Source organism: Amblyraja radiata, chromosome 20 (assembly GCF_010909765.2).
Source record: "Amblyraja radiata isolate CabotCenter1 chromosome 20, sAmbRad1.1.pri, whole genome shotgun sequence".
Lineage (NCBI taxonomy): Eukaryota > Metazoa > Chordata > Chondrichthyes > Rajiformes > Rajidae > Amblyraja > Amblyraja radiata.
Genome location: NC_045975.1, coordinates 29,679,117 through 29,691,524, shown reverse-complemented (window position 1 = coordinate 29,691,524; position 12,408 = coordinate 29,679,117). Strand labels below are relative to the sequence as shown.

Genomic DNA, 12,408 nt, shown 5'->3' with positions numbered 1-12,408 from the left:
AGAATAATGCATGTAATAGATTCCTTTCCTAAACTTGATAGATCTATATCATATCGGTTAAGAATGCGAAAAAAAGAAAGCAACCTTTTACCCGACTGAAAACAATGCCTGGAATTTGAGGCCACTGGCAAAATATTCAGATTGCTCTGGTACAGCTCCAAGTACATGGTTAAGAATTTGGTGTATAACGTTTAAATCTCAAACGAACAGACAAATTATTCATATTTTACCTGGTAAATTATGCATAGATCCAAAAAATCTTTTGAATAAATCTTACCGTATAAAGAAACGCCATATTGTCCAAGACAGGACCAGTATAAAACCAAGGATCCAGCACTGGGTAACGTAGAAAGGAATTGGAAGTGTGAGTGTATGTGGATCGTATTTCAGCACTATTAGGAATTCTGTCACTGTGATTGCAGCTACCAACCAAGCCTGTTGACCGAGCTTTTTATGGAAATGCCTGCAAAGATGGTTAAAGAGATTAAAAAAGACTAGAAATGTACATTTTGATCTGTTTAGCAAGCTGGAAACAATGTCAGCTTTGCAGTGTGGTATCAGTCTTCCACCCGGATGTTACATGGGTATAATCATGACAATTACTTTATAGGAATACTAGACCTGTCCCCTCAACTTGCGGGGGACGGGGAGAGTGGGGGGGGAGGAGGAAGAGGGATGCCGGGGGATGAAGAGAAAGGTTGGTTGACTTTCCAACCAAAGTCTTAACGTTTTCGAAGTTAAACCAAAACAATGAACTTCAATCGGACTCTTATCTTTAGAGATGTGGAAGTCAGCATTAAGCCTCGTTCATCAAAGTGATATAATGACCGTTGAGAAAGTTCTAGAAAAGCAAGCAGGGAAGCTTGTGAGTGCTTGTGACCTCGGAAGCGTTCGGAAGCTGCAGTACAGAGCCCACGAGTTCTTTCTGCGTCTTTTGAAGAACCGGGGGGGAGGGAGGGGGAGAAGGGGTGTCGTCACTCGCTGTGCGTGGAACATATGGCCGCAGGCCGCGAGGAGCAGAGCCATTGTGATGTCATCAGCTAAACCATCTCCTTTATTTTCCAAATTCGAAATTTTTGAACATTTTCATAAATAACTCGGGAAATAATGCATGAAAATTTCAGATAAGGCGATTTTTGACATCACGGCGTAAATCTCTATCGGAATATGTAAAAATGTCACCGTTTGCGCTTCGTGTTTTCAAGATGTGAAACACACACGAACATCACACAAATAAATACACATCCAAGATCAGAGTTTTATAAGTATAAAGATGGTTTTCGTCTTTGGTTAACCAATATTTCCTTATTTAAGAGGAATTGGTGAAATAAATTTGGGCTGTTATACTATATTTTGCAATTTACACGCCTGCATCAGAAGGCGGAGATGTCTGTTCAGTGTCTAAGTTGATCATGATATGTTTATTCAAAATGATAAATCTTATTCATTTTTTAAACAAATCAAAAAGGCATAAATGCCACGTGCAGGGAATCATAAATCTACATAATTTGTACAAATTAGTAAGACAGTCATGAAGAAAGGGAAAAATATCTACTGAATAGGTGGATGCACACTATATGCTTTAGAGATAAAAACCCATTTGGGATCAATGGCGCCAAAATGACTGAACATTGGCAACATATTTCCAGAGTTTATTATCTTAGGTAGGCAATTGTCCACATTAATATGATGATATCACTTTTAACTTGTCTCTCTTTTTCAACAAATACTTACAGGTCATCCATGAAGTCATAAATCTCACGCATTGCTACACCTCCGACATGCACAAAGAAAACTAGACGTAGCAAGACGAGATAATGTTCGGGAGGCATCCAGAGGACAAACTTCAAGTAAAATGTATTTAACTCCGCAAGCAGGAACTGCAAAATATGAACAAAGGGTCCTTAGTGCTTGGAGCATCTTTAAATGACGAGTTTCAAATATACATAATAATACTTTCTCTGGCGTATAAAATATTACATTTATTTTTTCCTTTTCGCTGGAAATACAAATGCCACATATTATACATTATGGTAATGTCAATCTACAAGGCCAACACAGTTAAAAAACGTGATAAACATTTTAATTATAAAACTGTGAAAATGGAAATGGATCAAAAGGGAGGATTTCAAACATCTCTGACTGAAGTGTTATATAGCTCATTTGTGGCAAGGTTGAGATGTGGTTGGGTACAACTAGGTTGAAGCAACACCTTTTTTCTAGTCAATCATTAACATTTGTACCAACCATGTGAAAACAAAGAACTGCAGGAGCTTTTTACACCAAAGATAGACTTAAAGTGCTGGGGTAACTCAGGTCAGGGGCGTCATCCATCCTTTTTCTCCAGAGGTGCTGCCTGCCCTGCTGAGTTACTCCAGCACTATGTGTCTGTCATTTGTACCAACCAACTTTGTGGCCAACTTTCCAGATTGTCCCATTTCAAGCATTGATAAACATAATTGAAGGTATTGTTATACCAATATATATTCATGAATAGTAGATACCATTGATGGTCTACTTTATTGTCCATGGCATTTGTTATTTATCCCAATTATCCCTCCAAAGGAATTGCCTTGAATTTAAATTCAAGTAATTTTAGTTGTTGAGGTTTTGAACTAGTTTCCACATCAATAGTCTGAACCTTGCTATAGTCAATGTACAACCCAATACATTGGCATACATCCAAGTACTATTTAACAATCCCTGAAATTTGCAGGTGGTTAACATGTTTATCTGTGTCCTTTTCCAACCAAACAGTGAGTACAGGTGCACAACCTTTTATCCGAAATTCCGGAAACCGAAAAGCTCCGAAAATCGGACATGTGTGTGTGTGTGTTTGTTTGGCGGAGTCTGAGGGGAGAAGGAGAGAAGGGAGAGAAGAAGGGAAGGGAGGGAGAGGTCCAGCGGCGGGAACGGATGCCTGGGTCCGGGCGTGAGCTGAGTCCGAGGTTTGTAAACGTTGCTGCAACCCCCGGCCCGGCCCTCCGTGTATTGTTCACCGCGTCTTCCTGGAGAGAGGGGGGAGGGCGGGAGTCGGGGCTGTGTGCGTGAAGCACGGCGACTAGAGGGACGGGAGAGCTGCTCCGGGAGCGTGAGGGCACCTCCCCCTTCTCCATTCCCCCTCACACCCCCCTCCCCATCTACCCCTTTCTTCCCCTTCTACCTCTCTACTCTCTCGGCCCGCAGCGATCTGCCGGACATGCTGTGTGTGTGTGCGTGTGTGTGCGTGTGTGTGTGTGTGTGTGTGTGTGTGTGTGTGTTTGGCGGAGTCTGAGGGGAGAAACGCCGGCACTAAGAGCGAGCGAACGCGCGGACAGAACGGGCAAAGGTCGGAATAGGTGACCAAATATCTTTGTAGGTGACATTTCGGGTCAAGACCCCTCTTCTGACTGACTCAGGGGAAAGAGGAGCAAGTGCTATGGACGGTACTAAGGACAAGTGAATGGAAGATATGCCGATATCTCCCGTTTCCCTTTCCCTTGACTATCAGTCTGAAGAAGGGTCTCGACCCAAAATGTCTACCAACGCCGCTCTATGAACATTGCTTTCGTCCGTCTGTCCACGCTTTCGCTCGCTCTTGGTACCGGTGCTTCTCCCCTCATGGCAGCTATTGAAAAAGTCAACCCGAAATATCACCTATTTCCTCCTATTATCACGTATTCCTCATCAGAGATGCAGCCTGATCCGCTGATTTACTCCAGCCTTTTGTGTCTGTCTTCGGTTTAATCAGCATCTGCAGTATGTGCCGTTTAAAAAGTACAAGGCATGTGCCATTTAAAAAGGAAGTGATAAAAAACATTTAAAACATTTAACAACACCTAAACTGTTCCCCCGCAACGCTGCGAGAGGCATAACTGAAGTCGCGTCGGGGTTACTGAAATGACGGAGGTTACGCTCCGGTGCGGACTACGCGTCAGTTCATTGTATTTCGCAGGAGTGGACCATCTTGCGTGCTACAAGATCTTTGCTCCAATTGATTTGATTACTCTAGCGCCCCTAGGCGCGGGGCCCAATTGGGAGCGATCGGTTCAATCGGCTAAAGGCCGGCCCTGACCAGGTAACTGCCGGGATCGAGGCGCAAACTCGCGACCACGAGCCGAGCACTCTACCACTGAGCCACATGTTAAAATCTACGCTAAAAATCTTCCGTTCGGAAAACCGAAAAATCGCGAAATCCGAGAAGTGTCTGGTCCCAAGGCTTTCGGATAATAGGTTGTGCACCTGTACTTCAATAAATTTTGGAAAACTGAAAATCAAAATATTAGATGGATGTTCTCATCCAAATGTTACATCGTATTCCACTTCCTTACCATGAAAATAATTCCACAAACTGCCAGCCACCTACGAAGATTTGAGGCTGGTTTCCATTCAAACTTCACCCAGCTGTATGGTGTAAACTGGAAGGCAATGCGCTTGATTTTCCCTCTGGAGAAGCAGAATATCAGATTAAAAATCAGAAATGCCTGTTTTACAGCAGGAACGCATACTCTTAATTGGATTTCAATATTACCCGTTACTTTGCTTAGTGGGTTCAAGGGCACAATTATAGGTCATCTTCCTTTTATTTTGAAGGAAGTCATTGACAGCAGATGTGCAATACTTCCACTGTTAAGTGAGTGTGAATCAATAATTACACGGTAGATACAAAATGCTGGAGTAACTCAACGGGTGAGGCAGCATCTCTGGAGAGAAGGAATGAGCGGCATTTCGGATCGAGACCCTTCTTCAGACTCCACACCAGGGCATCGGAGATATCCTCATTCTTCAGGGAACGGGGGCCCCCTCCCCTACTATAGATGAGGTCCACACCAGGGTTTCTTCCATACCCCGTAACACTGCTCTCTCTCTCCATCCTCCCACTCGTAACAAGGGCAGAGTCCCCCCAGTCCTCACCTTCCACCCCACTAGCTGTCACATACAACAAATAATTATCCGTCATTTTCGCCACCTCCAACGTGACCCCACCACTCGCCACATCTTCCCATCTCCCCCCATGTCTGCCTTCCGCAAAGACCGCTCCCTCCGTAACTCACTGGTCAATTCATCCCTTCCCACCCGCACCACCCCCTCCCCGGGCACTTTCCCTTTCAACCGCAAGAAATACTACACTTGTCGCTTTACCTCCCCCCTTGACTCCATTCAAGGACCCAAGCAGTCGTTCCAGGTGCGACAGAGGTTCACCTGCACCTCCTCCGACCTCATCTATTGCATCCGCTGCTCTAGATGTCAGCTGATCTACATCAGTGAGACCAAGCGTAGGCTTGGCGATCGCTTCGCCGAACACCTTCGCTCGGTCCGCAATAACCAACCTGATCTCCCGGTGGCTCAGCACTTCAACTTCCCCTCCCATTCAGATTCCGACCTTTCTGTCCTGGGCCTTCTCCATGGCCAGAGTGAGGACCACAGGAAATTGGAGGAGCAGCACCACATATTTCGCTTGGCCCAGCAGCATGCACATTGATATCTCCAATTTCAGGTAGCCCTCACTGTCTCCTCCCCTTCTCAGCTCTCCCTCAGCCGTCTGGCTCCTCCTCTTCCTTTCTTCTTCCCGCCCCCCCCCCCCATATCAGTCTGAAGAAGGGTTTCGGCCCGAAACATTGCCTATTTCCTTCACTCCATAGATGCTGCCGCACCCGCTGAGTTTCTCCAGTACTTCAAGTGTTCAAGGAGTTTATTGTCATGTGTCCCTGTATAGGACAATGAAATTCTTGCTTTGCTTAAGCACACAGAAAATAGTAGGCATTTACTACAAAACAGATAAATGTGTCCATATACCATGATATAAATATACACACACATGAATAAATAAACTGGTAGTGCAAATAACAGAAAGTGGTTGCTAATAATCAGAGTTTTGTCCGAGCCAGGTTTAATAGCCTGATGGCTGAGGGGAAGTAGCTATTCCTGAACCTGGTTGTTGCAGTCTTCAGGCTCCCTTCTACCTGAAGGTAGCAGGGAGATGAGTGTGTGGCCAAGATGGTGTGGGTCTTTGATGATACTGCCAGCCTTTTTGAGGCAGCGACTGCGATAAATCTGCGATAAATCACTTTTGTCTACCTTCGATTTTCCAGCATCTGCAGTTCCTTCTTAAACAAAGGACTTTGTTTATATTCTGGATAACCTAGTCTACTATTGAAGAAATATGCAAGTATGACCAGCATTTGTTTACTGCTCAATCTTTGACATTCATTACATTCTTGTGTGCGGCTGCAAGGCCAAGGCAGTCCAAATCGACTTTCTCGTCAATTAGATCATACAGTTACCATGACAATTTGAAGTATTCAATCCATGCATATGCTAGAATTTTAAAGATGTCACGTGTACTTGCCCACAGATGATTCAGAATGAGAATATATCCTCCAAAAATCTATGCCAGAAGGCTGAAGGGTAGAACTAATTAGATTGTTGCAAATAATTGACCCCTGTAAAATTGGTGACAGGCAAGCTTTTGTTTTATTCCTGCAATGCAGAATTGTTTGGAAATGCCACAACTGTCATGGAAGACAAGAAACATTTTTAGACTTCAACATGGTCTTAAGATGTGAATTTAGAATACTCCCTTGATCCATATAAAGCACCATACCATCGTCTATCTTTAGATTAAATTAGCATCTGCAGTTCCTTCCTATGCATACCACAACATTTGATTCTTACATTTTGAAGGTATTGAAGGGGCTTCAGTGAACTTTCAGATGAACAACAATAAAGTACTGCACATTTCACAAATGATACATAGGCCTCCCTGATTAAACTAACACAGCATTTACAAAGCCACATAAATCGTGCTCTGCTCTTCTTCCTGGAGAGAATTAATAGCACTGGAATGAACTTACTTTCCTAAAGCTTCCAGCTCTTTTAAGTCAAAAAGACACCAGGTCCAAAGACTTAATTATTCTGTAAACATAAATTTAGAGTTTGTGGGCATAGCTGACACAGGCAGAATTTATTGCCCATCTCTAATTGGCCTTGAGATGTTGGAATGGTGATGGTGATTTAATTCACTGTAGTTCTTTCAATTACCAAGTTCCCGATTTAATTTTTGAATGCAATGGAAACCTATTATTAAATATTTATTGGGAATATGTGCAAAGCCTTGGAGTCAACATACATATTTTATGTTTTTAACCACAGACAAATATACTAGATTGGGAAATTTGTGTTAATTTGCTTACTTTCATATTTGACTGACACTCATCCAGACTTACTTTCTCAAGATACCCATCAAATCATAAAAAATAAATTCAAACACAGTAAAAATAATTAAAAAGCCCCAAATTACATGGGCATGAAAGAAATATTTAACGTTTTTAATTAGAATTATTTGCACTCCACCTGCTTTGGTTAATTATCACTGATACAATATAAAAAACTATACCTTTTGGTTTCACCCCTGTAATAAAAACTACTACCAAATTACAGGGTCTATAAGGTCACCAACTTGTTATTCAATCCCTTCCTTATAATTGAATTCAACATCCATTCAAAAATATAATTGCATGTTTAAAAGCACAGATCTGTATTAAACTTTATACTGAATAATGACTTTTCTCTTACAAAACATAACTGACATTTATTGAGTAGTTTTACTTTTGGAGGGTGTCCCACTGTTTTTGATCCAGTTCCATTTCCTAGTGTGCGTAAAGCATAATAAATATTGTGTGTTGCTTCGCTAGTTAGTAAATTTCATGACATAATATTGACAAAAAGCAGTGCCAATTTATTTCCTACAATCATCACTATCAGATAATGTTGGATTTTCAGTGGTTTATGCACATTTTGGAGGTGGTAATCTAAAAGGAGCAAGAAACATCACACCTGGGACATTGTCCATTTTTGATTTCCCAGAGAGATTTCCCAATTTCAGAGAAGTTAAACCTAAAACCTATTAATGAATGCATAACTAATGTGCCTACATGAAAAACAAACAGATGGAACTACTATTGCATGAAAATTAAACCAGTATAGGCCCATTCTTAGTCACATGTGACCAAAAATATGAAACATTGTGGAATACAACTATATTGTTCTGTACTGTATATATGATTCATATTTATTTGAAGTTATCAAGTGAAATATTTATGTTATGCTGATAATGTATGTTAATGTATGTATTTTACACTTTTATTCCGGTGAGAAACATTACGTGGGATTTTCAGAAAGCAGTTAAAATGTTCTACCTTGTCTGTAACAATCAATGGGAGAAAGCACCATTGGCTCCACTCTCACTTTTGAAGATAAAATTAAACCCAGCAAAAGCTAATCTCTTTGTAAAATGCTGACGAGCTGAAATGTTGATTGCACACTTCAAATGTTAATGGTTGGCACACTGTCAGAACCCAGCATCTACCTCACTAAAAGCAGCAGCACTCAGCAGATGGAAAATTCCCAAACTCTGAATTCACAAGGCTGTCAGTTCCTCATACAGTTTGGACCCGAGCGAAAGAACGAGAAATATTAGCAACTTCACTCCTGTAGTACAGCTGTAAATCTATATGGTTTTATACTGCAGGAATAATTCTGGAATTTCACAAAAATTGCTCCTTCCTAGCCATGCCTGTGCTTAATTAGCATTGTGCATTCGGCAATAGGATGTTACAATAGCACAATCACAACCACAATCACAACCAGACGGACTTACTTGTAACTGTGAATATTCCAGAGCCCTTGCCAGTGGTAAGGCTTCATTGAAAGCCAGTGCAGTGTCTTCATGGCACAAAGGATTCCAAATCCATTGCAGAGAACTACATCCATTATCCACTGTAAACAAAAGCACAATCTTACAGATCTTTCACGGGACAAGGGATATTGTGTTCCGGGTGGATAGAATGGAAGTTCGCAATGTATTATGTACACACAGAGAAATTTAACTCAAGTGCAGCTATAACAAGTTACAGAAGGTAAAAATAATTTGTCAATTTGATAATAAAAACCATGTGGCTTGACTAAGATGGCTAAATTCAACTTCCTCACATTAATAACTTTCTTCAGCATAACCCTGCTATGTGACACCTGCATTAATACACACAACATACTCAATGCCACCTTCTTAAAAAGCACTGACACATTTATGATCCCCATTATCAACAAGGATGTCACCGCCACTCTTGCTGTTCCCCTTGCCCATTTTGTGCATTACAAAAGTAAATACACATACTGCAATGCAACAAAACAGTTTAGTTCAGTGTCTTTTTAGCTCAGGACACCTGGTGTTCAGTGGCCTAGATGTTTGTTCTTCGATTTCATTGGATCACTTAATTTATACTAGATGATTTTCTTGATCAAAAAGTGTTTACTATTGTAGGATTGTCTTGACCAACAGACACCATAGTATTTCACAACTATTTTTCTCAACCACAAATTTCCTCTACAAACACCATAGCAATTAAAAAAAACAGACCAAAAGGCCAGACACCCTTCAATTAAATCATGACTCAGCTAATGCTCCGTCAACTCTATTATCTCCAATAACCAATGTCCCTTTTGAACATCCAAGAATCTATCCGAGTCATCAAAATTCTCAAAGTTTGAGTGGCGCAGCGGGGGAGTTGTTGTATTACAAAACATGAGACCCGGGTTCGATCCAGACTGCGGGTGCTGTCTGTAGAGTTTGGACATTCTCCCTGTGACTACATGGATTTTCTCCGAGCGCTTCGGTTTCCTCACACATTCCAAAAACACGCAGGTTTGTCGGTTAAATGGGTTCTGTAAATTGTCCTTAGTGTGTAGGAGAGTGCTAGTGTATGTGGTGATCGCTAGTCGAGGTGGACAACGGGCTGAAGGGCCTGTTTCCAATGCTGTATCTCTAAAGTTAAAGAAAGTCTAAAGTAGATCTCAAGAGGTATAGAATGTTTTACAGCTGCTATTGTCTACTGATGACAGCTTCAACTTCTCAACTGCTGTACAGTTATTCAAATCCACATTAATCATATTCTCTGCAATTTCTTCCCTGATCTTCCCCCTCATCCAGAAACCCACCATTTACACATCATTACCCACCTCCAGCAGTTCTCCATTTCCACCCTTTCATCCGCTTACTCAGGATCTACTTTTTAATTTCCACCTGTTAAAAAGTGTGGTGCTTTTTTTCCCTTACATGCAGGCATTGTTATGGACACATGGCCCACAAACCAGAGCTTGTCTTAATGAGAAAAATTGCAGACAAATTTTTTCCACAGTTAAAATACAAAAACCATGGAGCAAATCCAATGAACCAAAGACACGTGTCAAGAAATAGTTATAATATTGCTTAGTCTTCTCTGGTGTACAACACCCATACTTTATTAGATACATACATGGTCCCACCAGCATTCACTGAAGTTAGGTAGCTGATGCTCCAAACTGTACTCCAGAAACTCGAACATCACACTGATTATCATACACATCCACCAGTCACGAATCATTAGTGTCTACACGGAGGATAAAAAATGTAATTAGCCACAGAGAGGACCAATGAACTAATAACAAAAAGGACCGAACAGCAAGCTCCATTTGTAAGGAGCCATATCTCTGTTACTTTCACAGAATTATAAGACTTTTTTTCTCCACAGCTTGTAGAATAATTCGGATTAGTAATTGGAAGACTGTCCAATGACTGTTGATAAACACAAAGTGTTGGTGCAACTCAGCGGGTCAAACAGTATCTCTGGAGAAAAAGAATGGGTGACCCTTTAGGTCGGGACCCTTCTTCCGTATCCCGACCCGAATTGCCACCCATCCTTCTCCAAAGATGCTACCTGACCCGCTGATCGACTCCAGCACTGTGTCGATTGTCCATATAAATCAGCATCTGCGGTTCCTTTCTGCACAATAACTGTTGATTATGGCTTTAGGATACCAAAACTTTATGGAATGTGCACAATTACTTTACAGGATTTGGCAGTCCTCCTATTTCAGATGTTTCACTGAAAGCAAACGTTGGACCTTGGAAAAAGTGCCTCACAGATTTACCAGAGATCCAAGGGTTAGATTATCAAGAGGCTATGCAATCACAACTAGTGAATTTTGAAAGGCACAAGTAGTGAAATCCATCGATTTGGGTGTAGGTTTGAGTGGATGGACAGATCAGGAAACAGGGAACGAATCTGAAAATTATAGCCAGGCCATTAACATAGGAGTTAGGAAACACTTTTCATGGAGTGATTGGTAAAAATCTGGAACTCTTCTGCAACTGGCAATTGATATTGAACACATTTAAACTAAAGTCTTTAATTTAAGAATAGGCATAACAAATAAAGGACACAGCTAGTTTATATTTATCTGCACTTTACACGTGTGCTCATCGGTATCTGTATAGTAACTGCGTTCCAAAAAAATCATCAAGACAGAAAAGGCCTGTCTATCATCTTGATGTTAATTCCTCTGCAAGTCCTTCAACAGACAAGGTTATCTCTGGGCATTGCTGCAATAAATAATTTTATTGTTCATGCTCTTGGTACACATGACAATTAAACACTATTTATTGTTGAAATTTCCAAGCAATATCTTATCACAATGGATAATTAATTGCACCTAACTTTTTTTGTAAAAGGAAATGCTAATCCAGTTCTCATCTTACCTTAAGGTACCAGCCCAGGAAATGAGCCGGGACAAATCCATCCAATTTGTCCTAAAATACAACAGATACATCAAATTTCAGATTTAAAAATTAATTATTATTTCATTTTTATTGTACAAAATACTTTTTCTCTTCATCAATTAGCTGAAAACTACCTTTTTTACACTGCTCAATGTGATGTTTAACAGCTGCTTTGCCTCACTGATTGATTTTGGAAGAGAAAAAGATTATTAATTATATTTAATATATTACACAAATGTCTACAAGCAACTATCCAATTTGTAATCATTTTACATAAAGACTAGATATGGAAAACGACAATGCCAAAAACCTTTAAACAAGCTTAACAATGGCAACAAAGTATAATATGGATTGAATGGAGGATAAATATGTTTTAGTACAGCCATTCTGACGTCCTCAGTGAATGGCTCTACCTCGATTTGTAAGGGGTGAGCAACAATTCTGTTTAAGGACAGGCCGTTCCACTTTAAAATCATGCTTCACTTTATAATAATCTCACTGATCCCAATTACTAAAATAACTAAAAATGTGTACGATTTTCCTGCCTCAGCTTGGACTCAGATAAAATGTTTAAAAACCTGACAGCAATTTGGAAGATCAAATTGGTCATAAATAAAAGCTTCAAACAACATTCAATGTGGAAAGTTAAATCATTTAATTTTCCTGTTGCAAAGCTTCAAAGCCAATGAGAACCAAGCCAAGTCGGTTGGACTGTTCAAAGCTTTGATGCTATGCTACATTGATAATCAAATAAGCCAGTGCCTCCAGGCAACCTTCACTGATTGAAAAGCTGACATGCAGACCAAATGCCGTGCATATGAAATGTGGACGTG

The 12,408-nt window shown here is 40.7% G+C and overlaps 1 protein-coding gene across 1 annotated transcript in view; it reads right to left on the bottom strand.

Moving 5' to 3' along the window:
• ptdss2 (phosphatidylserine synthase 2) overlaps window positions 1-12,408 on the bottom strand; it is a 63,139-nt gene that overhangs the window by 7,288 nt on the left and 43,443 nt on the right. The window contains exons 6-11 of the mRNA XM_033039176.1: window positions 11,555-11,605; window positions 10,293-10,406; window positions 8,639-8,757; window positions 4,311-4,425; window positions 1,735-1,880; window positions 278-463 (exon numbers count right to left, since the gene is read on the bottom strand). Of these exons, the coding sequence (XP_032895067.1) occupies window positions 278-463; window positions 1,735-1,880; window positions 4,311-4,425; window positions 8,639-8,757; window positions 10,293-10,406; window positions 11,555-11,605 (731 nt within the window). The remainder of the gene's footprint in view (window positions 1-277; window positions 464-1,734; window positions 1,881-4,310; window positions 4,426-8,638; window positions 8,758-10,292; window positions 10,407-11,554; window positions 11,606-12,408) is intronic.